Source organism: Phascolarctos cinereus, unplaced genomic scaffold, assembly GCF_003287225.1.
Source record: "Phascolarctos cinereus isolate Bilbo 61053 unplaced genomic scaffold, phaCin_HiC Scaffold_5;HRSCAF=322, whole genome shotgun sequence".
Lineage (NCBI taxonomy): Eukaryota > Metazoa > Chordata > Mammalia > Diprotodontia > Phascolarctidae > Phascolarctos > Phascolarctos cinereus.
The window spans coordinates 58738162-58764813 of NW_027555958.1; the positions used below are offsets into that span (position 1 = coordinate 58738162).

At 48.1% G+C, this 26652-nt stretch overlaps 1 protein-coding gene across 2 annotated transcripts; it reads right to left on the reverse strand.

Moving 5' to 3' along the window:
* Positions 1–4535: 4535 nt before the first annotated feature.
* Positions 4536–26098, reverse strand: CSF1 (colony stimulating factor 1). Of its 2 annotated transcripts, none has more exons than XM_021000942.2 (9): positions 25791–26097; positions 20746–20868; positions 17789–17851; positions 16940–17116; positions 15925–16072; positions 13415–14448; positions 11639–11691; positions 11126–11187; positions 4536–7360 (listed from the first exon to the last, which is right to left on the reverse strand). In XM_021000942.2, the coding sequence occupies exons 1-8, from the start codon at positions 25827–25829 to the stop codon at positions 11130–11132; spliced, it is 1695 nt and encodes a 564-aa protein (XP_020856601.1). In that variant the 5' UTR covers positions 25830–26097; the 3' UTR covers positions 4536–7360; positions 11126–11129. The 2 variants fall into 2 exon arrangements, with proteins under 2 accessions (XP_020856601.1, XP_020856610.1); XM_021000951.2 differs by lacking the exon at positions 4536–7360 and adding an exon at positions 9241–10496 and having other exon boundaries at positions 25791–26098.
* Positions 26099–26652: the final 554 nt, after the last annotated feature.

Here is a 26652-nt window from a genome sequence, read left to right on the forward strand (position 1 = left end):
TATTCCCTCATTCTCTGGGGAGGGGCAAGAGATTAAGTTTGTAGCTTAACTCAGTTCTTATATAACATGATCTCACCAGGTTGTAAGTCTGATATCCTGTTGGGCTTGAGTCCTGGCTCCCTGGTTTCTTCTTTTTTAAAAAAAGAATTTTTTTAACACTCACTTTTTATTTTTAGTTCCAAATTTCTCCCTCTCCCATCCATTGAGGCCAGCAATATGATACTATCATACATGTGAAGTCATGTAAAACATGTTTCTGTATTAGCCATGTTGCAAAAAAATAAAAATAAAAAAGCAAAAAATAAATAATAAAATGAAAAAAATGCTTCAATCTACACTCAATTCTCTCTCTGGAGATGGATGTAATTTTTCATTATGAATCCTTTGGGACTGTCATGGATGAATGCATTGATCAGAGTAGCTAAATCTTTCATAGTTGATTACCATTACTATGGTACTGTGTACAGTGTTCTACTGGTTCTGCCCATTTCGCTTTGAATCAGTTCAAATAAGGATTCCCAGGTTTTTCTGGAACCGTCCCCTTCATCATTTCTCATAACACAATAGTATCCTATTATAACCATATACCACAACTTGTTCAGCCATTCCCCAATTGATGAGCATCCCCTCAATTTCCAATTCTTTGCCACCAAAAAAAAAAAAAGAATTGCTATAAATATTTTTTGTACAAATGGGTCTTTTAATTTGATCTCTTTGGGATATAGACCTAGTAGTGGTATTGCGGAGTCAAAAAGTATGCACAGTTTTATAGCCCTTTGGGTATAGTTCCAAATTGTCTCCAGAATGGCTGGATCAGTTCACAACTCCACCAACGGTGGCTATGCACCCAATAGAAATGAGCTGCTCCCTTTCCCACAGTGCTTCCTTTTTAGGGGATTTGGGCATGCATAAGAAAGCCCTGTTATATTTAAAATAATGCAGGTGAACTAAATGACCTCTAGGTTCTTTTTCTGCTCTGGCTCTCTGAGCCTTGCCTTTCCTTCCTAATACCTTCATGCCATGCCTACAACCAGATTCTCTAGCTCTGTCCCTAGGGCCTTATATTCCTGATGGGTGAGAGCCTTCCATACCGACCCTGATCTGGCACTATCATGCTGACTGCTTTCCTCTGGCCACCTTCATGCCAAGCCTCTACCTGAATACTCTCTCTTCCCCCTATCTTTCTAGCACTCCCTTTGGGAATAGTAATCAAATCATCATGACCATTCCCAGAAAGCACACGCCAATCAATTACCCTCTGACTCCATTCACCATCTCTGTAACTTCCCTTTCCAAAACACTTCTCCCCGGCCACTGTTCCCTTGAATGTGTTGTCTTCCCTCGTTAGAATGTAAGCTTCTTGAGGTCAGGAACTGTCTTTCTTTTGGTATTTGTTATTTGTGTCCCTTGTACTTAGCATACTGCTAAATACCTAGTAAGTGTTTAATAAATGCTTTTTCATTCATTAATATATCCTATGGTCTGTCCAAATGTTTCCCTACTCCTCTGAAGTTGAAGTAGCCCATGGCATATACCATGACAGTAGTAGTCTTGTGGTTCCAGGATCAATGATGGCAACTAGTGATGTACAAAGCACAGTGAATGTGTCTAGGCTGCCTTTGGTACCTACCAGCCTTTAACCAAAGCCACATCTGTCCCTCTCTCAGAATGACCTGGGGATGTTGTTCTACTCCTCCTTGACTTAGAAAGTTTGAAATGGGGATTTCCAGACCAGTGGTCACCTGGCAAAGGTGCTTGCTTTACTTCCTGTTGTGAAGATGATAAGATGTTCAATGCTCTGGGCAACAGAGATTAGTCATTCCCACCTCCCAGAAGCCTGGGAAAGAAAGAAGGAAGCCAAATTCTGCTCTTTCAAACAAACCCTTCTTCTATCAAATGACTGTCCAGGAAAAGATACGACTTCTTTCTCAGGCATATTCCTGAGAATAAACCCACCCCCTATACTACTCTGTCCTTGACAACTTCTTGAGGACCTTAGCTACCATTTTGGGGGGGGAGGGTTGTGCTGGTGTATTTTAGTATCCAAGAAGTAGTGAACTCATCAGTACCTTTCCTCTCAGTGTATTTCCAGTGCTTATCACAATGTCTAGCACATAGTAGGTGCTTAATAAATGCTTTTTGATTGACTGATTGATTTCCCATTTCACCACCCCCACTTCCAGGTCCTGCTCTTTATTTCCCAGTCATCTCATTATGCCAGGCTCAGACCCCAACGTTCTTTGTCCCGGATGCCCTCCCACTAGGGCACTCAGTCTGTGTGAGGTTAACCTCAGAATTCTCCCTGGCCCCCTCTGATTCACCATTCCTACTTCTGGCCGGATAGTGGTCTAGGGTTTAGATTAACCTCTTTGCCTGCAGGCATGAAGCCAGGGACTCCCAAATACCCTTTACCAACCAACAACTCTTCCCAGAGTTCCTGACTAAGCTGAGCAGAAACTCCTTTCTCCCTTTGGTTTCCCTACTTCCCCCAGTCTTCCCTGTATTATCTCCAAACCCTTCACTGTCCTACAAATAACTTGTGGCTTCTGCTCCCTTTCCCAAAAGAAATGTCCCTGCTGGATCCCACTGTTTTCCCAGCTTGATTACTAACTCTACCCCCATCCCTTCCATACCCAGACCTGGCAGGAGTATTATAGTGTGCACTTCTTCCTGTCCCAAACTTGGACTTTCTAAGCCCAGACTGGCACTGCCCTTTTGGGTTCTTCTCCCATGACCCTCCAAAGTTCCTTTGTCTTATCTCTGTCTGGAGATGCTTACTGACTCTTCCCACTGCTACATGGTTAAAGCTTCCTTCAGAAGGATAACTCCTTTCAGTGTCTCAGCTCTATCTGCTGTTGGACTTCCAGAAGGCCCCACTGCCCCACTACCCCTCAAATGTATTTCATCTTGCTGCCTATCCATGCCCTTAAAGTTGGTTACTAAAAAAAACTGTAGCATTAGTACAGTTACATTAGAGGTTCATTACTTTAGCAAATACTCCTGGTAGAGGTCACACTAAGTCAAGCTGGCCTTTACATCTTAGGGTCAATGATCTGATCTGATTCTTTTCTGAGAGGAGATCTAGTAGGAGGAAATGAGAAGAATGTGAGGGTACTAAACATTGGTAGGAACATGGTAGGAAGAAACATCATTGAGAAAATGCAATGGGTGTACAAAGGGGAAAATGCAATTGCTTCTCAGAACTACCCTATTGCTAAGGGCCAGCTTAGAGTCCCCAACTCTAAACCCACCTTCCCCGAGTTAGCCCCCTTTCCTACCCCCTTCCCCCCCAATAGTTTAGCATTTGGTGTGTGGTTTGATCTGTCCTGGGGAAGCTACCACACCAAGGGTAGGGAACCTGAGGCCTCAAGGCCAATGTGGCCCTCAAGGTCCTCAAGTGTGGCCCTCTGACTGAATCCAAACTTCACAGAACAAATCCCCTTAACGAAAAGACCAAGTACTAGAAGGCCACATATAGCCTGGAGGCGGAAGATTTCCCACCCCTGTACCACACCCTACCCAAGGCATTGCCTTTGACCAGTGGCCTCCCTTCATCAAGAAGAACCAGTGTTCTTATATCTGAATTCAGTAACCTTAGCCTCCAGCCTGCTGTACTCTCCTGGCTCTCCCAACTGGCTCCACCCACTCCCTGGTATTCACCCTGACTAGCCAGTCTTCAGGGGCAGTAGCAATGATTTGCTCTCAGCTCCAGGACTGGTCTTAGACTAATTTACTCCAATCATTCAACAAATAGAGGCCCAGAACCTTGCTTGGAATTGACTGACTCAAAGGGTGAAGGAGGTCTTTGTTCCTAGAGCCCTCATAAGGATATTCAGGTGGAACATAACCAATCATTGTTCCATAAGCTAGCCCAAATGTGCATATGTGTGTGTATGTGTGTATGTAAGTATATGTAGATATGTAATATATATAATGCACATGTGTGTATGTCTCTATGGGAGGGGTGTATACACAAGGAGCCTCACTGAGCATCCAGAGTTAGAATTAGAGCCAGAAGGGACCTTAGAGGTCATTAAGTCAGACCACCTCATTTTACAGATAAGGAAACAAAGGCAGAGGGCAGTTAGAATGATTTGCCTACTGTTATAGAGCTAATAAGTGTCTGAGGTGGGAGTTGAACCCAGATCTTCCCGACTCTGAGTTCAGCATTCTATCCACCATACTCCCTATTGTCCAACCCATATCTGAAAGAGTCCCCTTTCCAATATATCCACAACAAGTGGTCATCTAGCTTTGGCCTGAAGACTTCCAATGACACTATAACCTTCCAAGACAGCATGTTGTAAGGGCCTCGATGGTTTCTGTCCATTTTTATGGATGGATGTGTTACAGTACTTTGGGATATAGACGTGTTATGTTTGGCACTTGACAAGGGTGCCTGCAGTCCTGACCCAAATTCATAAGTAATAGGGGAACTTCATGCATTGTGTCTCATCCCAGAAGTCACTGCTTGCCTGTTTTCACTCCTCCAGGCTTCATCGAGATCTCAAATTGAACTCTTATCACGACACATATGTGGTTTTGTCTGCATTTATTATTAAATATACAAGCAGCTTCCTATTTCTTTTAAATAAATCCTTAAATGACTTTATATATAAAATAATTCACCATTTCCAAGTATAAAAACAACCACACAGTGCAAGGCCCCAGCTCCTCTTGTCTTCCCTAGGGAAGTGGGGTGGGGGTTCGATTAGAGGATGAAGAGACAGATGTTGGGACCTACCAAGGTCTGGGGGAGGAACCATTCATCTCACCTACCAATGTACTAAGAGCATCTGGAATGTTGGGCTTCTTGTTTTGGCCTTTTTTGCACAGTATACATTTAAAAGAAAACAAACGTATTTTTCTGTGTCTTCAAAGTTTTCATTGTAAATAGATATTTACCTAACATCAAAAAGTAAAATGCTGAGGCCAAAAACATGAGGCCCAGGGGGAGGTTTCTCCTTATTGTAGGTCTGGCTCTGCCCTCACAGCCAACCCTCTCCTTAGAGCTCCCTCTGAGGCAGAAATATGACCACCCCCAGGGGGTGGATTTGGGCTAGAAGATCTCTGATATCATCCTGGACCTTAAGTAGCAGGTAGGGAACCCAACTGTCCTTACCCTACAGATTCGGGGTGTAAGGATGAGTAACTCAGCATGACTGGGGTGAAAGGATATTGGAGATTCCCACTTAACAAGGCTCAGGAAAACTCATGAGAGTGTATAAAACCTAGCAAAATGACCAAGAAGATCTAAGTAAGGCAGTGATGGTGGGGTAGAATAAAAGGAAAAGCAGAAGGTATAACAGACAGCACTTCCACCCACCCTTATCACTTCTCCAATATTTAATGACTTCACACCCCCTCCCACATAGTGGTGAAGGGCAGAGGTTACTCCTCTTCTTTTACAGATGAAGAAACTGAGGTTCCAACCCACTAAACCAGTGGTGGAGTTTTGGAACAAGTTCCAAGAGGGTGCTAAGCTAAGCTCTCTTCCCTGACTCGGGGGCATGAGGAGCTGGACTGTACTTGGGAAGGGAAGGTCAGGTAAGCCAGAAGAGCAGGACCCAACTTGAAAGGAGTCTGAATGAAGATGAGCATGAAAGCAAAGAAGGTAGAGAAAGCAGAGATTGTAGGGAGGAAACAAAAGGGGCTAGGAAGAAAGTTAATAAGGGGGTACAGGAAAGAGGGAAAATGAAGACTTCTCCTGAGTCCGGGAGGAAAGGTTTGAGGTGAAAATAAGACTGAGAAACTCATCACGTTGAGATCAGCAGCAAGAGGGAATCTAACCAGTCAGAAGGCCTGCTCTTCTGTTCTCCTTAAAGGGTTGAGAGAACAAGGAGGTTGGTCAAATTGGAGACCTGTTCAGGGAAAAGTGACTGAGCAAAGACACAGCTTCAACCCCCACCTCCATAGACATACACACAGGTTCAAAGATACAGGTTCCATCATGGTTCCCTCCACTCCAGTCATTAAAATAAAAGTTCTATCCTCCTTCTTTTGGGAATGTCAAAGTGTGAGACAGAAGCCAAGGCCTTCCAGCAGCAAGACTCAGCTTGAAGCAGGTAGACCGATAGGTATCATCTACCCTCTCTCCAGGGAGCCACAGTCCATGAGAGCCAGCCCATGGTACTAATCACGTTTGGACACCAAAACATGGTAGTGGAGGGAAGGGTGGGGGAATCCCTTCATCATCGTGAGACCAGCTCAGGAGCTTCATGTGCGTAGGAGGCAAGGAAACGGTAGGGAAAAGGGACTGACAGGACGCTGCCTATGGGAAGAGGTCAGGCCAGTACAGCAAGAAGATTCAATATTCACAGTGCAAAGGCTTCCTTCATCAGAGGGTGGTTCCTCCTCCCCAACTCTTCTGGGGCAGCTCTAGGACCCAGCTAACAATTGTGAGGGAAGATAGGAGCAGAGTCCCGGGCATGGTGGGGGGTAGGTTGGGACTCGGTGATTGCTGGCTTTTTTTTTTCCTACACAGATCTTGTTTGGTGTCCAGATTTGGGGAATAGGGCCTCTCAAAAGCTGAGTCCCAGAAGAGCCCTGACTCAATGCAACATGGAGCTACCCTGAGGTAAGGCCCCAGAGTTGTCACTCAAAGGGAGCTGAGAGCACTGGTTCAGAGAAAGGGTGTAGACACCTCCCCAGCTGTCTGTGTAGACCCATGGCAGGGTGTAGGCATCTCCTCCTCCCAACTTGATGGCTGCACCCTTTTTGGGAAATGAAGTCTAAGCTGCATTGCCCTGGTAACCTTGAGGCATTCCTTCCTCTTGGGACGTGTTCTGGCTTGCTGGGAAGCCTGGATTTCTTGGTGCTTCATAAATAAGACGGGAGCACATTTCCCTGAAAAGCTCTTGTCCTGGCAGCAATGAGGAACTCTAGGCCAGGCTCCCCCCAAAAAACACCTACCTAAAGGCTGTTTCCTACCCAACAGCCCTCTTCTCCCTTGGTCCAGGCTCAGATTCTGGAGGGGACTGTGGGATGGGAGGGGCTGAAGGTCCCCCTTCCTCCCCAGGCTGCCTGTGGGTCAGTCTCTGAGGGCAGAAGGCTCTGAGCATGCCTTTGCTGGCACTCCCTGAAGCATGGATGCTGGCCTCCAGGGCCAAAATCATCATCATCATCATAAATATCTGGAGCTTTTTGTGCATCCTTCCTTCCTCTCTTAGTCAATAAAGAGTAAGAGGACAGAGAACGAGTGGTAGAGGGCTTCCCCCCCTCGCCTGCTCCTGTCCTGTGCAGTCCAGGCCGGGGGACTCCGTGGTGGGCGGGTTGAGATCCTGGGAGAACGGGCTTGGGGGGGGTGTCTGGAAGCCCCCACAGCTTCTCCTCCCATGGAGGGACTGTCCTGTGGGCCCAGCTACAGGGGAGAGAAAAAAGGCTGGTCAGCATGGAGCAGGGTGGAGGTAGAGAAAGAGGAAGAGGTCTCTAGGGACACCAGTGGAAGGAGGCTATGGGGTGGCATGGGGATGGGGGTTGCATTCCTGTGGGACATTAATAGTTATTGCAAGAAAGAACTTCCTTCCACTCACTCCTTCCCCTTCCAAGCCACCCTAGTTACCACAAAGAGCCCAGATTCCTTGGCAGGAGCCCAGTCCACTGCCGATTTCCCAGAATGGCCTCATCTCCTGTCTCCACCAAGGAAACCAAGGGCCAGAAGAGGGCAAAAGACAACAGACAGGCACTGGCAGAAGCTCCAGCCACAGAAGACAAAAGGTGCAATGAGGGAAGGTTCCTTGTCAGTCAGAAGGAAGCTTCTTCCAACTGGCCTACCGGGGGGTCTAGGGAAGGGGCAAGGTGAGTTCCCATTATCCCTGCTACTAGGTTCCTCACTTTCCTTTTCTCTATCACTGCGTTCCCTCCAGGAGAGAAAGGGAATTTTGCTTTCCACCCCTTCCTGCAGACATCTAGCACCCTAGAAAGTTCATCTTTGAACATGAAGGAATACAGGGAATGTACAGATAAAAGGAGACTGTGGCTTTGAATAGAAAAGTGCAGCAGAAGGGCCAAAACAGGGAAATTCTCATTTTCCCATCTGGAATTAGAACCCAGAGGTCAAGGCCACTCCAGGCTTGGAGGGATTTGGCATTCATCTCCCTTCCATGTCATCCATGACATCCCCACCCTGCCAATTCCCCTTGTCCAATAGCTAGGCCCAGCATTCTCAGAGCACTCTGTTCTCAGGGCAGAAATCCCCTGGATTCTGACCAAAAGTTTGACTTTAGACCCAGCTTGTAGCCTCACCTTCAAACTGGTCTCAGGCTCAGCTGACAGAGCTCTTGTATTTCAAGGGGAGTTTTTATAAAGAGGGGAGAGATGGGACCACAGTGTCTGCCCATCCCCTCTTCTTTCCCAATGGTGGTGGGGGGGGTCTGTACAAGAAACCAAATGGTATAAATTGGATAAGAACCAGACTTAGATCAGGCCAGGACACCAACACTGCTGGGGGTCTGCCATATTGGGTAAGTCCCACTTCCTCATGCCCCAGTCTCCAGGTCCCTTATGATTGGAATGTTTTGAGAGCAAGAAGCAGACTGTGGGAGAAGATAAAACAGTTGTGTTGGGGCTAGCCCTGAGTATCCTTGAGGATGCTGGCACCAGGCCCATGAGTCACCTGAGGGAAAGATTCACTGACCTGAGGGTTTGGCTGGGGCTCCCATGCTGCCCCCGCCCCACCCCAAGTCTTATCTTTGAGTCCATGGGGACAGAATCTCTTGAGTGATAGCTCTGAGAAAAAGTAGGACTGGGGCATGGGGTAGGGGAAAACCAAGCTGATAAACCAAGGGAACAGGAAGGTTTAAGGAGCTGTTTAAGGAGAGTTCAAGGGCAGGTACTGAGTGATATTATCCCCCACAGATCCCTGTCCATTCATCTTCAGTTCTCTTATTACTACCACTTTATTGTTGGGGAGGGAAAGGAATGGGAAGGGAGGACCAAGGGAACTCACAGTTTTACCATGGACAGGATGCCTTCATTGGCTATTTTTTTTTTTTTACTCCTGATGGCTTTGAATATTTGCCATGTTCCTAATGTTTCTAGTGCTAACCCCTTGGATGGTCCACACTTAGATACGGACACGGGTACATGTCAGTAACATCAAAGGGTGCTCCCAGTCAGTGAGTCAATGAGTCAGTGATAGAATCACAGGACTTTAGAGCTGGGTAGAATCATTTAGTCCAACCTCCTTATTTTATGGATGAGGAAACTGAAGCCCAAAGAGGTTAAGTGATTTGCCCTAAGTCAGTCAGTCAATAACATTTATTGAGTGTTCTCTAAGTGTAGAGCCCTGTACTAGGCACTTGGGTCGGAAAGAGTACACACAAAAAAAAAACCCAGAAAAGAGAGGCTCTGCCCTCAAGGAGCTTACAATCTACTTGTAAAGATAGAAAAATATTACATATAGAATATCCATTACAAAACACTTACAAAGTAACATCCAAATGAGAGCAAATTCATACAGTATTAACTGAATACATAAGTTCTGAGGGGACACGAGATAAGGGAACAATTAGTATCAGTGGGTTCAATCAAGGACTTTTTCTTGGAGAAGGGGCATTTCAAATCAGGCTTTGAAGGAGGTGAGAGGCACAAATTGGTAATAGAAAGGGGAGTCACGTAGAAGGAAAAGAAGTGCAACATTTTGATCAAAGACTTGGATGAAGACATCAAAGTAAGCTTATCAAATCTGTGGATAACACAGAGCTGGGAGGAATAGTTGGCAGAATGGATAATAGAATCAAAATCCAAAATTGATCCTAATAGATTGGAATTTTATGCTGAAACTAATGAGATGAGGCATAAATGTAAAGTTCTGTATTTAGGCTAAAAAAAATATCAATTGCCCTAATGTAGGATGAGGGAGGCCTATCTTAACAACAGTTCATATGAAAAAAGTTGGAAGGTTTCAGTTGACCAGTAGTTCAGGGTGAATCAATAGCGTGGCATAGCTGCTTTAAAAGCTTACATTTTTCTTAATGTGGTCTGAGTGGAAGTATAATGTCCAGATAAAGAAAAGCAATAGTCCCACTATATTTTGAGGTGGTCAGACCACATCAGTGAAGTTCTGGGTGCCCCATTTTAAGGTGGACATTGACTGTGTCCAGAGAAAGATAGTCAAGATGGTGATGGGTCTGGAAACCATATCAAATAAGAAATGTTTGAGGAAACTGACATTTAGCATGGGGAAAAGCATTTAGCATTTGAGTAGGGGAGGAGGGGATGGATATAATAACTGTCTTCAAATATTTGAAAGATTTATCAATTGGAAGATAGAATAGATTTATTCATTACTGTTTTAAAGGGCATAGAATTAGGCCCAAAGAAAGAAAGGTCACAGGGAGGTAGGTTTTGGCTTAATTTAAAAAAAAATTCTTTTAAACTTTATAATAATTACAGCTATTCAACAATGGAATGGTCTGCCTTACAAAGTAGTGAGCTCCCAGTCACTGGAAGTATCCAAGCATGACCATCTGTCAAGGGTATTGCAGAAAGGATTCCTGCATAAGGGAGGGAGGTTAGTCTATATATAACCTATAAGGTCCTTTCCAGCTTTAAGTTGTTATGATTCTAAAGGCATGACATTGGGAATGAGCAAATCACATGTGGGCAGATACAAGCATGTTAGTTTGGCTGGAGTGGAGGAATTTTGTAGGATTATAGGAAGGGAGAGATGAAGTTGGTGAGCTAAGTCCATAGGGGAAAGGAGAGCAGTCAAAGATTTCACAAGGATGGCAGTATGAAGCTGCTAGAAACTCCTAAGCAGGGTAAAGATGTGATGGAAGTAGTTCTTGAGGAATGTTATTTTAGCTGCTGTTTGGATATGAGGGAATGGGAAATGAGGAATGGAACTGTCAGCCAAAAGAGCAAAGAGAAATCTTTGGCAGTGATTCATGCAAGAGGCAATAATGACTGAGCCGAGAATAATGTCTGTGAGAAAAGGGAAGATTTAAGACACTGGAGAGAAAGACTCGGCAGAACTTGGTGGTAGACTGGAAATAAGAAGACAAAGGCGAGTCCAAGATGTGGGGAAAGGATTGGGGTGCCACTGATAATAATGAGTAGTGTGTGAGTGCTCACGTGGGGAGGGGGCGGCGAGGATAGGATGAACTCAAAGCCAGGTCCTCACCTCATTACGACCTCTGCACTGGCAGCTCCACCTGTCTGTCCTCTTCCTGGTTTAGGGGGCTTCTGGAAGAAGAAAAGGATGAGATGACATTTCAGCACCAGCAGGGGGACAGCTGGCCCAGTGGGCACAACCAAACAAACCACAGCCTTAGCATTATCACATTCAAAGGACCCAGGATATTGGGACATCCTTGGGGACGGTCTGCAAAAAAAGCTGTCGACTCCTGGCCAAGAGGCTACAGCTATTTGGGAAGACAGCACAGTACAGTCTCCCTCTTCCCCTGCCAGCCCCCCTTTGCAATACACAAACCATCTCACATTACTGAACAGAGGGTGCCCAGAGGGTGCCCAGAGCCAAATGAGTGAATCCCCTGAATAGCAACAGGATTCAAGGTAAGGGTCTCTTCTCCAAATCTAGAGAAAGTACAGCCAGGCAGGGCCTAAACTCCCCATGTAGCATACCCAGGGCTCTTCTAAGTGACCAACCCCAAGTCACAGAGACGTCCAAACTCACCTGATCTCTGGCTGCTCCATAGGTATTTCTGCTGGTTGTAACTCCTGGCGGTTCTGGGGAAAGGAAATAACAGGGTTAGTTTAGGGTAGAGGACAAGGGCAGAATAAGGGAAAGAGAATTACCTTCCCCCTCCCCATCTTTTTTTTTTTTGGCAATTGGGGTTAAGTAACTTGCCCAGGGTCACACAGCTAATGTCAACTGTTTGGTGTGAGGCTGGATTTGAACTCAGGTCCTCCTGACTTCAGGGCTGGCACTCTATTCACTGCACCACCTAGCTGCCCCACCCTCCCCATCTTCTAAGAGAACTGGATGAAGAGCTCTCAAGTTTTTTCCCACCATCCATCGAGCACACATTCACTTAAACAAGTTCTGAACATCCTGCCATTCTTGTCCCATCCTTCTAGCCAGTGTTGTCCTTCCAAATCTCCTCTTGTACAAGGACTTCAAAAGTTTTGTCAGAGCTCCAACCCCACCTACCTAGACCCTAAAGCTGCCTGCTGCCATGGGAGTGTCCAGAAGTTATACAGATGGCTGGTCCCACAGTAGTCCTTGTCCTTTTATTCTCTGACCCCGGTTCTGGGCTTTCCATCCTGTTTTGTGTCCCATTTTATGCTGGTTCCCATATCAGGGATACCAATTCCAATTTTCATGCCATTTTCTCTCTTGCTATTATCTCCCCTTCTCTACTGCCAGTGTATCAGTATGTCTGGTCAGCTCACCCTCATTCATTCCCACCAGATCCTCTTCTTTTTCATACCAATCATCTCAAAACCTTTCAGATGAGCTGCCTATGCAACTGTTTTTGAGTGTCTCTCATTGGGCAGCTAGGTGACACAATAGATAATGTTGAACCTAGAGTCAGGAAGATCTGAGTTCAACTAGTCTCAGAGACTTACTAGCTGTGTGACCCTGAGCAAGTCACTTAAACTCTGCCTTAGTTTTGTCTTCTGTAAAATGGAGATAACAATAGCATCTACTGCCCAAGGTTATTTTTAGGATAAAATGAGATAATATTCATAAAGTACTTTGCAAACCTTAAAGGGCTATATAAATATAAACTATTATTATTGTCCAGATCCTTCTTCTACCCTTCTATAAAAATTGTACCCACTAAGACCTCTAACAATCTCTTATTTAAACCCAATTGTTTCTTTTCTGTCTTCATTGTCACTGAGTTCCCTGCCACATCTGAGTTTTCTGACCACCCTCTTATCCTTAGCATTTGGGGCGACCTTTTTTTTAGGAAGTCTTCCCCCCCTTTCTTCTATGTGTACTTGTTGTCTTCTCCATTAGAGATAAGGGATCATTTCATTTTTTGTATTTGTAGCCATACCTGACACACAGTAGGGGCTTAATAAATGCTTATTGATTTATTGATCTAGTCACTCCTTAGATTTCTCCTCTCCTTATCTCTAATGTCCCTTCCAAGTCCAAGTCTGTGATCCTATGAATATACTTCTGTACCCCACCTCCCTTTCAACATGATCTCCCCGGGTTCAGTCCTGTATTTGAGAACATTGATTCTTGCTTCAGTTTTAAGGTCCCTCTTACTCTGTTCAATCCTATTTCTCCCAGTGTCTAAAGAATCCCAGCACAACCCCTAAGACACACCCAAACTCTGATCTTAGCCACAACCTAAATCCTTACCCTAATATTGGTCCTAATTTAACCAAGTTTTGATTCCAAACTAAACATTCTCAAGTCTAACATTGTCCCCAATTCTAATACATACCCCATCCCCTCTCCCTCCTTCCAAACTGCCCTCCCCTCTCTTACCCGCTGCTTCTGCTTGTAGAACAAGAGGCCGCCCACTGCTAGGAGGACCAGGAGGATGCTGGATACCAGTACATAGAAGAAAGAACCCTGGGGCTGAAGTTCAGGGCTTCCCACATTCTGCCTCTCGGGGCCTGTGTCAGTCAAAGGAAGCGAGTTAAAGCCCTTGTGGGCCCCGCCTGGGCCCTTGCCTCTCTCCAAACCTTGGCCTCCTCTTCCTCCTTCCAGCTTGACGGGGCTCCTCCGGACCCTAGTGCTTCTCTTGCCCACCAGCTCCTCTTGGGGTCGGGGAATGCCCCAGGACTGACTTCTGGGGAAACCAGGCTGAGCGGGGAGGCTGGAGATGCCCTGGGTTTCCTCAGAGTGCAGCAGCTGGGTAGTGGGCGAGCTCAGGCCCTGGATACCTCCATCCATCTCCTCTGATGAATAGTCTCTGGCCTGGCCAGCCAATGGGTTACTGCCCTCATCCTGCAGGTGGTCATTCCTCACTTGGGCCAGCAGTCCCTGTGCGAGAACAGGCGTCGAGGGAGTGGCGAGGAGCTCATCTGGATCTGCGGTCCCTGTCTGGGTAGGTCCCCCTCCCAACAGGAAAAGGGGAGCCTCTGTTTCTTGAGACCCAGGGCTGACATCACCTGAGGCATCCCCTAGAGCTGAGTCAGTGTCGAGGTCAGAGTTGAGAAGGCCCTTTATCCTAGGGGAATCGGATAAGTCAGGGGGAGACTTGCTGCTCCCGGGCTCCATCTCAGATCCCACCGGGGACTGGGAAGCAGAGAGCATGCCCGCAGCCTCCATTGACTCCACGCTTCCACAGGTGCTCCGGGGGACTCGGTGCCTGGCACTGCCCTGGGCTGTTGTTTGAGGTGGCAGGTCACTGGGCAGGAGGGGTTTGCCCTCTGTCCCCTCAGAGTCTCCCCAGGCCAACTTGGCCACCGGGGCTGTGGAGGGAGAGAGGGAGCTATGGATGGGGACAGAGGCCAGCTTACTGCTAGGGGTGGCTCTGGGGGACAGGCAGTTGCAATCAGGCTTGGTCACCACATCTGAAAGAACCACAGGGAGAAAGGGGGAGAGAGAGAGGGAGGGGAGGGGAGATAGAGTCACCAGCCTATAGCATAGCTTTCCCAAAAGGGTGCCAAGAAAGGGAGAATGAAGCTGGGGGTCCCCTCACCACCCCCCTACTCAGCGTCTAGGTTACTGAGAAGGGAAAAGGGAAGAGGATGCCAACTGGACATGCCCCATCCAGAAACAGAGATGAAAACCGTTAAGTCCAGTTACCAGAGAGCAAGGGAAGCAGGCTTTGGAGGAAACAGATAAGATAATGAGAAGGCTAGAGTCGGTTAAGGGCACAGAGGTTGTTATGGGAATAGCCAGCACAGGACCACAGCCACCCTGAGATTCTAGGTGCTGAATCACAGATTTAAGGCAGGTGAGGGAGGCTGAGAAATGGTCTCCAAGCCAGGCACTCACACCCAGAGCCCAGAGCGCTACATGCAGACCAGACAGCAGAGAGATGGGCTCGTGAAACCCAGAGGGCAAAAGGAGAGGGGAGACAGAGAAAGAGAGGGAGAGGTTGGCTGGCCAGTCAGTATGAAGGAACAGGCCAGAGCCCAAGTGAGAAAGCCTGAGGCACAGGCCCGCTGGAGCAACGTGGCATGTGCTTAGCCATCACCAGGAAGCGTGAGGCCTTGGCCACTCCTAGGAAGGGGCCCTAGAATCTGGCGGAGTAGTAAGGGTCAGTGCCCATCTCTGACAGAGACCAGAGAGGTACTGGCTGAGACAGGGAACAAAGACAGGCGTGGCAAGCTGGCACGCATGACGCTGGGACGTGGAGACGAGGACAGAGAGGGCACATGTATGCTGGGCGTAAGGGTTGGAGTTCAAAGTGACACTCCCCCCTCATCCTGACCTCGCCCCTAGGGTTGACACTTGCACTTGGGGGAGGCTGAGGAAGGGCTTCCCTGGGCATGGGTTGGGGTGGAGGCCTTCCAGAATCATCTACATCCCAGGGAATTTCAAGCAGGGTTCCCAGGGTAAGGACCCTGACTCCTGGAGCCTACTCTCACCTGAACCCCATGTCTTAATCCAGGCACCTCTAGCCATGACCCACACAAAACTTCTGTGCACACACAGGCGCCCAGGTGCACCCCCTACCCCCTCACACTCAAGGCTCAAAATTCCAACTCCCTAGGCCCTTCAGATCTGTAGATGCATAGACAAGCAAGCACGTATGCGTGTGTGCACAGACCAGAAAGCACATTTGACTGTTAATGCCCATGAGCACATAAAAACCACTCCCACACACACACATGTTCATGGAAATAGCTATGCACACACATTCTGCTCAGGCAGAATCACTGCCCCAGGGCTAGCTAAGTCATCCAAGTATTGCTGTGCCCTGCCCCCACTCCCATGGGAATCCCTAACCCCCCTGACCCTCTGAAGCCCTTCTCTTGCCTCCCATTCCCCGTTCCTCATCTCCCCTCCTTCTCCTCTGGCATCTCCCAGCTCTCTCTTACCTGAGATTACACATTTGTCAAAGCTACTGGTGCAATCACGGTTGAAGACACGCCAATCATCATTAAGGAGTCTTCTGGTTTCTACAAAGATATTTTGGACCTTCTCCAATATCTGGACAGGGGTGTTATTGAAAGTCCTAACACAGGCCTGGGGGTGAGGAGAGAGAAGAGAAAGGGGACATCTTGATGGAGGTGTTGTGCAGAGATCCTCCCCTCTCCCTTGGCCCCTTTTTGCCTGCCTCTGTTTCTCTGAATGAGTTGAGACCATGAGCTGGATGAAAGAAATAACCCCACTGGATGTCCGGGCTGGAGATTATATATCAGGGGAGATGGATGGAGGCATCCAGGACCTCGGCTCACCCACCACCCTACAGCTGCAGGCTGAGGAGCCCCAGGGCTTTAGCAGCCTCCCTGCCCAATGTGAGGAATGAGAGAGAAGAGAAGCACTAGGTGCCAGAGGAAGGAAGGAGGAAGAGGAGGCGAAGACTTGGAGAGAGCCCAGGGCCCAGGCCAGGGACCTGCTTGCCTCTTATTGTGTCTTTTCCCTTTAATTTCCTCATTGCTCTCCCAGTATCCTTCAGACACAGGCATACAATACTGGGGAGGGGAGGGAGCATGGCCCTGGCAGGGGATTGGTGGGTGCAAAGGAGGAACACAGGGGAGGGAAAGCCAGGTAGTATCTGCCCCAAAATCTTTAATCACCTCACTCTTAAAGAGCATGGCCCCAGAGCTAGACTGCCCACCAAAGTTCAGAGAATATCCCTAACATTCCTCAGTCTTCAGTGAAGCTGAGAACCAAGCTGGACCTGTATCCCAGAGAGGGATCTCTTTCCAGTTGAGATGGTCCTTTCCAAGCCCCCATTTCTTGTTCTTGGGTTCCATCTTACCTTCCCCACCCCCAGGCTTTTTTCCCTCCCTCCCTCCCTTCTTTCCCCCTTGCTTGTTCTACCACTTGGGGGTAGGGTGAAGGGGATGGGAGGGATGGTGATGGCATGGAACAGGTTGCAGCTCTAACCTCATCTCTCTTCTCATGCTCCCTGGTGACACACCCATCATCCCTCAGCCTCAGGTAGAGCTCATGTAGCTTCCTGGAGGTGTTGTAATTGGGAGAATTGTCCTTGAAGCGAATGATTTCCTCAAAAATGTCCTGGACCAGGGGAAATGCCTTCTTCAGGTAGCAGATGGAATCTTTCTGAAAAACATGAGCCTGAAAATTGTTTCTGGGACCAACAGAGCCCAAAGCCCAGCCCCTTTCCCCCCATTCTTCTCTCCCTCCCTCTTCCATTTCTGTTCTTCTTCCCCTCCCTCTCTCCCTCCCTTCCTTCCTTCCTTCTTTCTTCTCACCTTCCTTCTTCCCTTCCTCCCTCCCTCCTTCCCTTCTTCTGTCTCTCTTTGTGTATGTGTGTGTATGTGTTTCTGTCTTTCTCCCAAGGAGTCAGACTTGCTAACTGGGCCCTTACACCAAAAAGGACCAAAAGAAAAACCAGCCTCTACATGGATTCCAGTGTGGCAGTCTGGGGGCTTGTCTCCCTCAGGCCTCAGAGCCTCAAGAACTCCTCAGCTCTTGAATCCTTGGCTAATCGTAGTCCTCTAAGCTCAGGTGAAATAGTTCCCAGGAGGCAACACAGCCCCCATTTCATGGCCTAGAGAATAATCTGCATTTGTTTCTTTTCTAGAATCGGAGGAGGTGAGGAAACAGCAGGAGTATGATGTTAAGCCCTACAGCCTGGACCCTGCGGATGTGCCAAGCCTGCTGAAGGGGAGGGGCATCCTCCTGTAGGTGCTCTGCTACACTGGGGTGAGGGTCATCATTGAAGAGAGCTCTTCACCAGTTTTCAGCATGCTGAGCCAAGCTGTCACTCACCAGCTGGTCCTGGTCTGCAAACTTAAAGGTAATGTGGCAGGACGTTTCCATCTGGCTGTCAATCTGAAAGAGATGGAGCCGGCAGATCAGATCTGTCTCTCCCGGGGTAACTGGAGGAGGTCCAGAGCAGAACTTCCAAAGGAGGAGGGGAGAACACAAACAGCTTTGGGTCCCTTCGAGACTCAGTCCAAGTGCCATCTCTAACCAGAGACATCTTCTGATCCCCCCCAGTTGCTAGTGCCCCCCTGCCCCAATTCTTTGATCACATACAGCATTCCATCTCTCCTCTCTGTCCTTGGCATGGGCTGTACCCCTTGCCAAGAATGCACTCCTTTTTAGAATCCCAAGTTTCCTCTGAAGCTGATCTCCACCTCCTCCATGAGGCTCTTCCTAACCTCTCTCCTCCCCCTCTTATCCTGGCCCCAGATGCTGGTCCCCCCCCCTCTAAATTGGCTTGAGCTTATTTCACAGATATTTGTTTGTTTATATTGTGTGCATGGAGTCTCCCCCTATAGAATAGAAGCTTCTTGACAGCGGAGATAATTTCATTTTTGTCTTTGCATCCCCACAATGCCTGACAAACAGAATGTGCTTAATAAATGTCGGTTGACTTGAAGATTTGGATCAGAGCCCCTAGGTTCAAATCCTTCTTCTCCTCCTTACTACCTGTGTGACTTTGAGCAGGATGCTAAACCATGCTAGGCCTTGGATTCCTTAACTGTAAACACATACACACACACACACACACACACACACACACACACACACACACACATATACACACACACACACCTAGTGGGGAGGAATGGGCCAGATTATTTTTCAGGTTCCTCTCAGCTCTAAATCCTAAAACCCTATAAATACTTTTTAGTGTGTGGGAGGTGGAAAGAAGAGGAAGACTCCATCTTTTTGGGAAAGGAGCTGTGAATGGAGAAGGTGCATAGTTTTCAACTGTGATTTCTCATCAATGTTTGGGGGGACCCCAGGGAGGAGAAATAGGACAGTGGCCAAGCCAAGAGACTAAAACCTGGAGGAGAAAGGCCTTTCTAGTCCTTCAGGGGATCTGCATATAGGAACTCAAGGGTTAATGTAGTGTAAAAAGACATTAGAGTCTCTCCCTAGCATCTTCTCTGTGCTATAGGATTTCCTCTTGAGATAGCTAGCACCAACCTAGTGATGAAACTTCACTGAAGGTATGGGAAAGACTCATTGGGAAAATGGAGTCAAGGAAGAGAGAGGGTGGTCTGCTGTACCAGGAGCAAGGCCTTCCCCTCAGGCTTATGCATATTCTTGGGGAAGAAAAGTAGGACAAGAAACCCTTTCCTTTTCATCTCCCACATCTAGGAGTGAGGGGCAGCTTCTCTGGAGGCCCAGAGACCAAGTCTCTTTAGACATCATCTGGGAAGCATAGGCTCCTGAAGAAGAGGGAGTTTTGGGGGAGTCATATGCAAAGAGCCTGTGGGATGGTAAAAATGAGACCCAGCCTGATGACCACCCTGCTCCATGCCCTGGAGCCTGACTTCATAAACAGCGGCCTCACACTTCCTCTGGATTGCTGTGGAAATCCTACTATGGCCATGGGGATAGCACAAGTCATACTTGGCTATACAATATGTCTGCCCTGATTCTTGTTCATCATCCATTGGTTGGACCAGATGATTTCTGAGGGTCCTTTAAATCCCAAGAATCAGTGAGAGAGGACTGGATTATAGAGGGGCATCCTGGTCCCTAAAACTCCAGGGCAGAGCTGGGGAGTGGAGGGAAGATCCTTCAATCCTCTTGGAAGGGACTTCAGAGATCACCTCATTCGAATCTCTCACATTAGAGGTGAGGAAACTGAGGCCCCAAAAGGTGAAAAGCCTTGCCCAAAGTCCCAGAGATAAGAAACAGGAGAGCCAAGATTTGAACTCAGCTCCTTTGACGTTAGATATGCTGCATTTCTACTAGAACATGTGGGCTCTTTTAGAAGTATGATCTGAGAGCTTTCTTTCCTCCTGACATCCATATTACACCTCTCCTTCCTTTTCATCACAGATCAAAAATTATGTCTTCTAGGGCGGGAATGGCAGCATCAGGCCAGTGTACATTTGGGTCCATCCTGGCGACAATGTTTGCATGCACTAGTCAGTGTGGAGTAATTACCCCTTGGTGGCCCTGGAAGTTCCCTCCTGGACCAGACATATTTGCTGATGTCCTGGGGTTACTTTTCTGGGCAATCATTAACTAAGGCAATGGCAAGGGTCAGGGAATCCTCAGGACATTGTACAAAAGGGTACAAGGAGGCAAGGCTCAGGGCTCCCTTCTCCCCCAGTCCTCTGCATAGCCAGGGGAAAGTCAAGGACCACAAATAATAGACATTTTAAAGTTGTAACTAGGACTTTTTGCAACCTGGAAGATCTCAAACTTGGTCTTCTCAGCTGGTGGGCTTGGGGGTAAGGGCTGAGAAAATGAGAGGTGGGGGGCAGACAGATGCCAGGGACGGTGGGGAAGGGGTGAAGCAGGGCATCCCGAGGGAGGTAATTTCTTATTTTAACTAATTATTCTCAATAACCAGGCACTATGCTCTGTTGTTTTTAGGTAGAGGACTGACAGGTGCTGTCAGCACTGAGCCCTGGGACAAAGCCCAGTTTGTCTCTCCACCCCAATTGTGGCTCCAGGACTTCTACCTTAATGTACAACTCTTCTCCCCTCCCCTCCATTTCTGCCATCTACAACCTTCACACCCTATCCCCCAAGCTCAAGATGAACATGCTGCCATTCCTTCCTCTCCCTTCCCATAAGACGAGGGGGAGGGGAGGATGGGTAAGTACTTGTCTCCGCCTGCCTCTCTCTACCTTAGAGCTCCTCTTCCCTTGGACCTGCTCCCCTAACCCCCCCATCCTATAGTTACACCAATTTCCCAAGGGAAAGGGTGAAGGAGGTTGGGGGCGGGGGTGAGAGCCTGGACATATACTCACCAGCTCCTGCAGCATCCTTAGGTGACCTTCTCCAATAAGACGGTTACAAGTTTCTGGCCCATGAGAGGGAAAGCTCCAGACCACCAGGAGATAAGCCAGCAGAAGCCAAAAGCCCAGCCATGTCTGAAATAGAGAAGGCCAAGAGAGATTCCAGAAGGGATCCTAAGTCTTTCCTGGCAGCTAAGACCTTAACCATGACTCGGGTCAATCTGACCCCTACTCCTTAGTCACTCCTGAAATCTTTTGTTTTCCTCAGAAATCAAGTGACAATAGTCTTAATCCTATCAACAGCAGGGTCAGCTTCTTGCTCCCCTCGCCCCCCAAAAGATCTGGTTCCCACAAATCCAAATCCCCCATGCCTTTGTAGCCTCACTCTGCACATCTGTGTCACACGAGTCCCCCCTTCTTGAACTACAAGTCCAAAGCCAGTTAAACTGCTCAGATTAGCTCAAGTGGTGCTTAATTCCATTCTGTTCTACCAATGACAACACCTGCCTATCTTATCTTTCTCATTACTTTATAAGCTCCTTGAAGACAAGAGCTGTGTCTATCCTTTATTTTGTTCTCAAACCATTTAGAACAGTGCTAGGTACTTTGTGACCTCAGTAACTGACAGATGTCCTAGCCCCCTGAGACCCAGATCCTACTCTAGTTTCTGACCTGGAGATCCTGGAATATTTTCTCACACCAACCCTCCTCCCTTTTTCTCAACTTTGCCCATTCCAGGCTAGCCTCTGGCTCTTCCCCTGGAAAATATTATTGTCCAGACTTAGTTTCATTGTGGAGTCAATCCCCTTGCCAAAGACCCCAGGGCAATGGGTGTGCCATCAGACCCAACCCAACAGATTAATCATAACCAGAGGTGCCAGGCTCCCTAGGCCATTCTTTAGCTGGCATCTATCACATAGAGCTTCCTTTCTTATCACTTCCCAGATTTCTCCCTAGCATGTTCCCTGAGGATTCTGACCTGCCCTACTATTCCATCCTCTAAAGATCCTCCATGAGAGTTGGGCAGGAGACAAAACACTTCTGGCATCCTTCTCTTCCTCACAGGCTTCTCATCTCTCTGGATCTCTGATATCTTCTCTCCCTACCTCCCCTACTATCTTAGGTTCCACTTTCTCCAAGTAGGGATTGGAAGGGGAGACACAAAGGCTTTCCCTGGGCTCTTTGGTGTACCTTCCTGACAAATAGCAAGCTAACTACTAGTGTGTCCCATTCCCCCACCCCAGGAATAGACAATGTTGGGGTTGGACAGAGAACTTTCCTGGAACTCAGGGACAGGTCTTTTCCTCCCTCCTCAGCTATGTGTGCAGCACAATGCACATGCTGTAGGGGATCCAAGAAATGCATAAGGCACGAGGGGAGAAGGAGTGGACAGAGCTGAAAGCCAGACTTAGAGGAAAAGGTAGGGGTGGAAGGAGTGAGAGATGGAAAGAAGGGGCTGAAAGAGGGAGAAGGAAGTGGTGAAAGAAGGGATAAAGATGACAGAGGGAAAGAAAGAAGGGGCTGGAGATAAGACAGTGAGAAATGGGGGCAGAGCTAAAGAAAAGAGGAAACAAAGAATGGAAAGGAGAACGGAAGAAAGGGCTAGAGTTTATAATGTAGGTGATAATAATAGCAGACAGCATTTATATAGTCTTTAAACTTTGCAACACTCTTTACGTAAGTTATCTCATTTAATCCTCACAACAGCTCTATGGAGGAGACAAATTTTAAGCACATGAAACAACTAGAGAAAATTAGAAAAACATATAGAGAATTATGCAAACCTAGCATATGATGATTTCTCCAAAAGTATCAAAATATATGGTTCACTGTGTGCTATGGGTATTTAGGGAAGAAAGAGAGTAGAATGCACTGGAAGTAACAAGAAGGCTTCATGGAGAAAGTGGGACATGATCTGGTCCTTAAAGGATGGGTAGGATTCAAATAGAGAAGAGGTGAGGATGTAGTTATAGTATGACCAAAGGATCAAATGTTGGTGACAACCCCAGAACAGGAATGACTAGAAGACACAGTACTCGTTGGGGAGAAGGACAATCACTTGGTCCACTGAGATGCCATGGACGTTTGGAGTAAGTAGTAGGTGATGCCATTTCTAGCATTTACTAGCTGTGTGACCTTAGGTAAGTCTCTTAACCTCTCTGGGCCTCAATCTCTTCATCCATAAAAAAGGGGGATTAGACTTGTTTGCCTCTGAGGTCCCTTCCAATTTTAAATTTATGATCCTGTAGATCAGGAGTAAAATAGGATCCAGGGACTGATCCAGTAAAGCTCCCTTTATGCCCCTCTTCAGGTTTGGGAGCCAGCATCGTGGATCTGGCATTCTGAAATCTCAGGGCTCACTTTAGTAAGTAAAATCATAAGCAGAAGGCATGGCCAACATGACCCTCTCCCAGGCTAAGGACAATTCTATGGAGGGGCAGAGTATCAAGAAAAGCTGGGATGTTGCTATCAGTGTTACTAACTTGGTAAATGTTAAAGTGGGACTGGAAAGAAGTGGAGTTATAGAACACATTTCTGTTCAAGATTTTGGAATACCAAGGCAAGGCCCTGCTATGGAAAGGCTCAAGATATTGATGGTTGAAAAGGCAATCAGAGCTGACCCTTGAAAAATCCATGATGTTGGAGGAGAGACATTATCTCCCACCACCACTACTACTACCACCACACCACCTCCGCTCCCTAGAGCTCTATACCTATATCTCATCTCCCAGAAAAATTATAGGATCAATTAGTTAGGGCTGGAAGGGACCTTAAAGGTCATTAAGTCCAACCCTCTCATTTTTACAAGTGATGAAGCTGGGGCCCAGAGATGTGGCTTGACTGGGGTCGCAGCTAGTTTCTGAGATGGGTTTTGAAATCAGTTCTTCCTGAATCTAAGTCCTAAGCTCTATTTGTCACATAACACTCCCTCTCTGTGACATACTCTGTCTCACATGGCAGGCCAGGCACTCATTCTCCAATTTCCTGGGAGTATTTGCACTTTAGAAAAGGACCAGAGGGAGAGGGCAATGCTTAACTCAATGGAATGAACTGTTTCTGATTAAATTTATGCAATAGTGGTAATGGGAGGGGCAGTGTATTGGATAGAGGAGCATCCCCCATATTTACAGGCAACCAACTACCTCCTATCTGCCAAGGCTGGCCCTGAGTGTGGCTGTGGTTTTGCTAACAAAGTGACTGTATTAGAAGAAGCGCCAATGCTTCTCCACCCTCCAGCATTTATCCTTTACTAAAATGTGAATGGGCACCCAAGGGTTAACTTTCTAGCCTGCATCTGGCCAGCGCTCTTCCCTCTCCCCTCCCAACCTCCCTTGCTCAGAAAGGAATCTGCTACAGGCAGGGCTAGTAGCTCAGATAGCTGTATCCCTACCCACCCTTTCAGAACAGCGACTTATAGCCCAGTTGAGGCCAAAGTGGAAAGAAGCTTCAGCCCATCCTCTTTCAACTTCTCTTCTCAAAATCTCTGACCTTCCACCCTTCATTCAGGTTCCTTCCTCCCATTCCCCCTCCCCCAATTCCATTTCCCGTCTTTGCTTCTCTGCATGCTATCCCACCTCCAGTTCCTTCCTCTCCTTTCACCAGTGTTATCTCATGCCTCCTTTCTGCCCCTCACCTCTTTCAATCCCACCCCTATCTTTCCATCTCTTTCTCTTTCAGTCCTTGTTCTTTCTCTCAGTCAGGATGCTGGTTCTCTGTCAATCCCTTTCTCCCATTTATTATCAGATCTTCCTTGTTGCTCTTTTCCCTCCCAGTTCTCCATCGGCATCCCCTTTGTGTTCAGTGCTCTAGAGAGCTCCATCAGAGTAATTGGGGAAGGGGGTAGGTTGAGAGTTTTCTCGAAAGCCACCAGGAACCCGTATACATTTAAGCATCTTTATGCTCCTATCTGGGAGGAGAAGCCTTGAAGCTTTTCATTCCATCTCTCAGAAGAGGATGCTATTGCCAATGCACTGCTTGCAGAGCTGAGCTAGGCTGGCCTGTCTACAGACACCAGCCTCTGTGTGTGTGGGGGAAGACTACCAAAACCTCTCTCTGGCACATCCTTCAACAGTGCCTACTCTAATCCTACTCTTTTTCTTGCCTCTTTGCCTTAGACTGCAGCCTAACTGGACCCACATTCATTTCCACTTTCTCTAGTCACTTTCAGACCTAATTATGGGGGGGGGGGGCGCTAAGCTGTCCCATGAAAGATTTCTAGTCCCTCAAAGAGTTAGCAGGGGGGTAAGCTCTGGGGCCCACAATAACACTCAATTTCCCCCAGACTAGCCAGTTCCTGGAGACATGTCCCTGCCTGCCTCTCCAAAGTTTCCTGCGCGAACTTTCCTCTATTCGCTACAGAAGTCAGGTTGCTTGGCACCGACCTGGGCATCCTATGAGCTAGGAAGCGCTTACTTGGCTGCTGACCAAAGCCTACTTCAGCTACAAGCACCGTAGCCTTCTGCCCCCGTCCCCCTTCTAACGGTCTGGCTTCTTTAGCCCCAAGATAAGATACCAGGCAGGAAGACAGATAAAACAGAAGAGGGAGCTGAGCTTCGAAAGCCCCCATCTCATTTAGCAGGGGTCTGGGGCAGAGTCCAAACCACGCAGAGGGGTTCCAAACCCTAAGTCTATTAGCCAAAGGCCCTCCTTACCCGCTGCCCTGGTGCCACCGGCTTCCTCTCAAGAGAATGGGAAGCGTAAGCATCTTTAGGATACATACCTCTCTGGGCAGCAGTTCCCCGAGCCTCTCGGACTTTGCACAAACTTTAAGCCACCCCTGCATCTAACTGATCAACAGGCAGCGTTAACCCGGCAATGGCAGGAGGGGTCTGGGGTGGAGGAGGAGACAGTAGAAAGACCCCCTAAAGGAGCGTAGCGCCCATGTTTCCTGCCAGTGGCTGCTCAGAATCGGGGAAAATCAGGGAAGAGCAAATGAAGAAAAGAAGGGGCGGGAGGAGAAAGATGGTAGGCACGCAAGAGAGCGAGCGAGCCTTTGGCTAGCTGGGAGCTCCGTGGCCTGGGGGCTCTCGGGACAGGCGCGCGGAGCCGGCGCTTACCGTGAGTGGGCAGCTCCCGCTTGCGCCCCGTGGGGTCATCAGGGCTGCTGTCCCCGGGGCCGGAGTCGGAGCGAGCGGAGCCTTGCTGAGCCGTGCAGAGCACCCTCCTAAGTGGCCGAAGCGGGGCGCAGGGGGCCGGCTCCACGCGGCCTCTCGGAAAGCAGAGGAGAGGGGTAATCCAGTGGCGACGCTCGGCTCGGCTCGGCTCGGCTCTGTGGGGCTGGGGGCTGCAGGAGACCCGAGTCCAACTTTCACTTTCTGGAGCCGAGCTGAGCGCCCCTGGCCCAGGCGGGCTCGGCCTTTTAAAGCGGCCTCTCAGAGCATGTGGTTTATGGGAAATCACCTTGGAAAGGGGCCAGTTAGTCAGACAGCGAGGCATAGGCGCACACAGCCACACACGCCTACCCCCCTCCCCGCTCCCTTCTTCCCTCCCCCCCTCCCCCTTCAGCCCTTAACTTTTTGTCTTCTTGTCTCGCTCTTCCTCTCAGGCTTCTGTTCTGAGATCCCAAGTTTTGGTAAAAATAACTCAGAGCCTTTTACATCTCTGCCTCCCTTCCCCCGCTCCTCTCTCCCCTCTTCCCAGCTCCCATGCTGTGTTCTTTTACTTAATCGTCAACATAAAAGCTATCTAGCACAACCGGTATCTTAAGGGAATTTCCCTTTGGACCTGAAAATTGCTGAGACTGAATGGTTGACGGCTAAAAGCATAGCCTCGTCTAGGTAGGGCACTGAGGAAGGATTTATCCCGATCATATTCCCAAACGGGAATTTCCCTCCCTCTATCCACACCCAGTGAGATGTATTTCTGATGAGCACCACTTTCCCTCCACTCACCTTCGACTCCAACCCGGTGGGGACACCT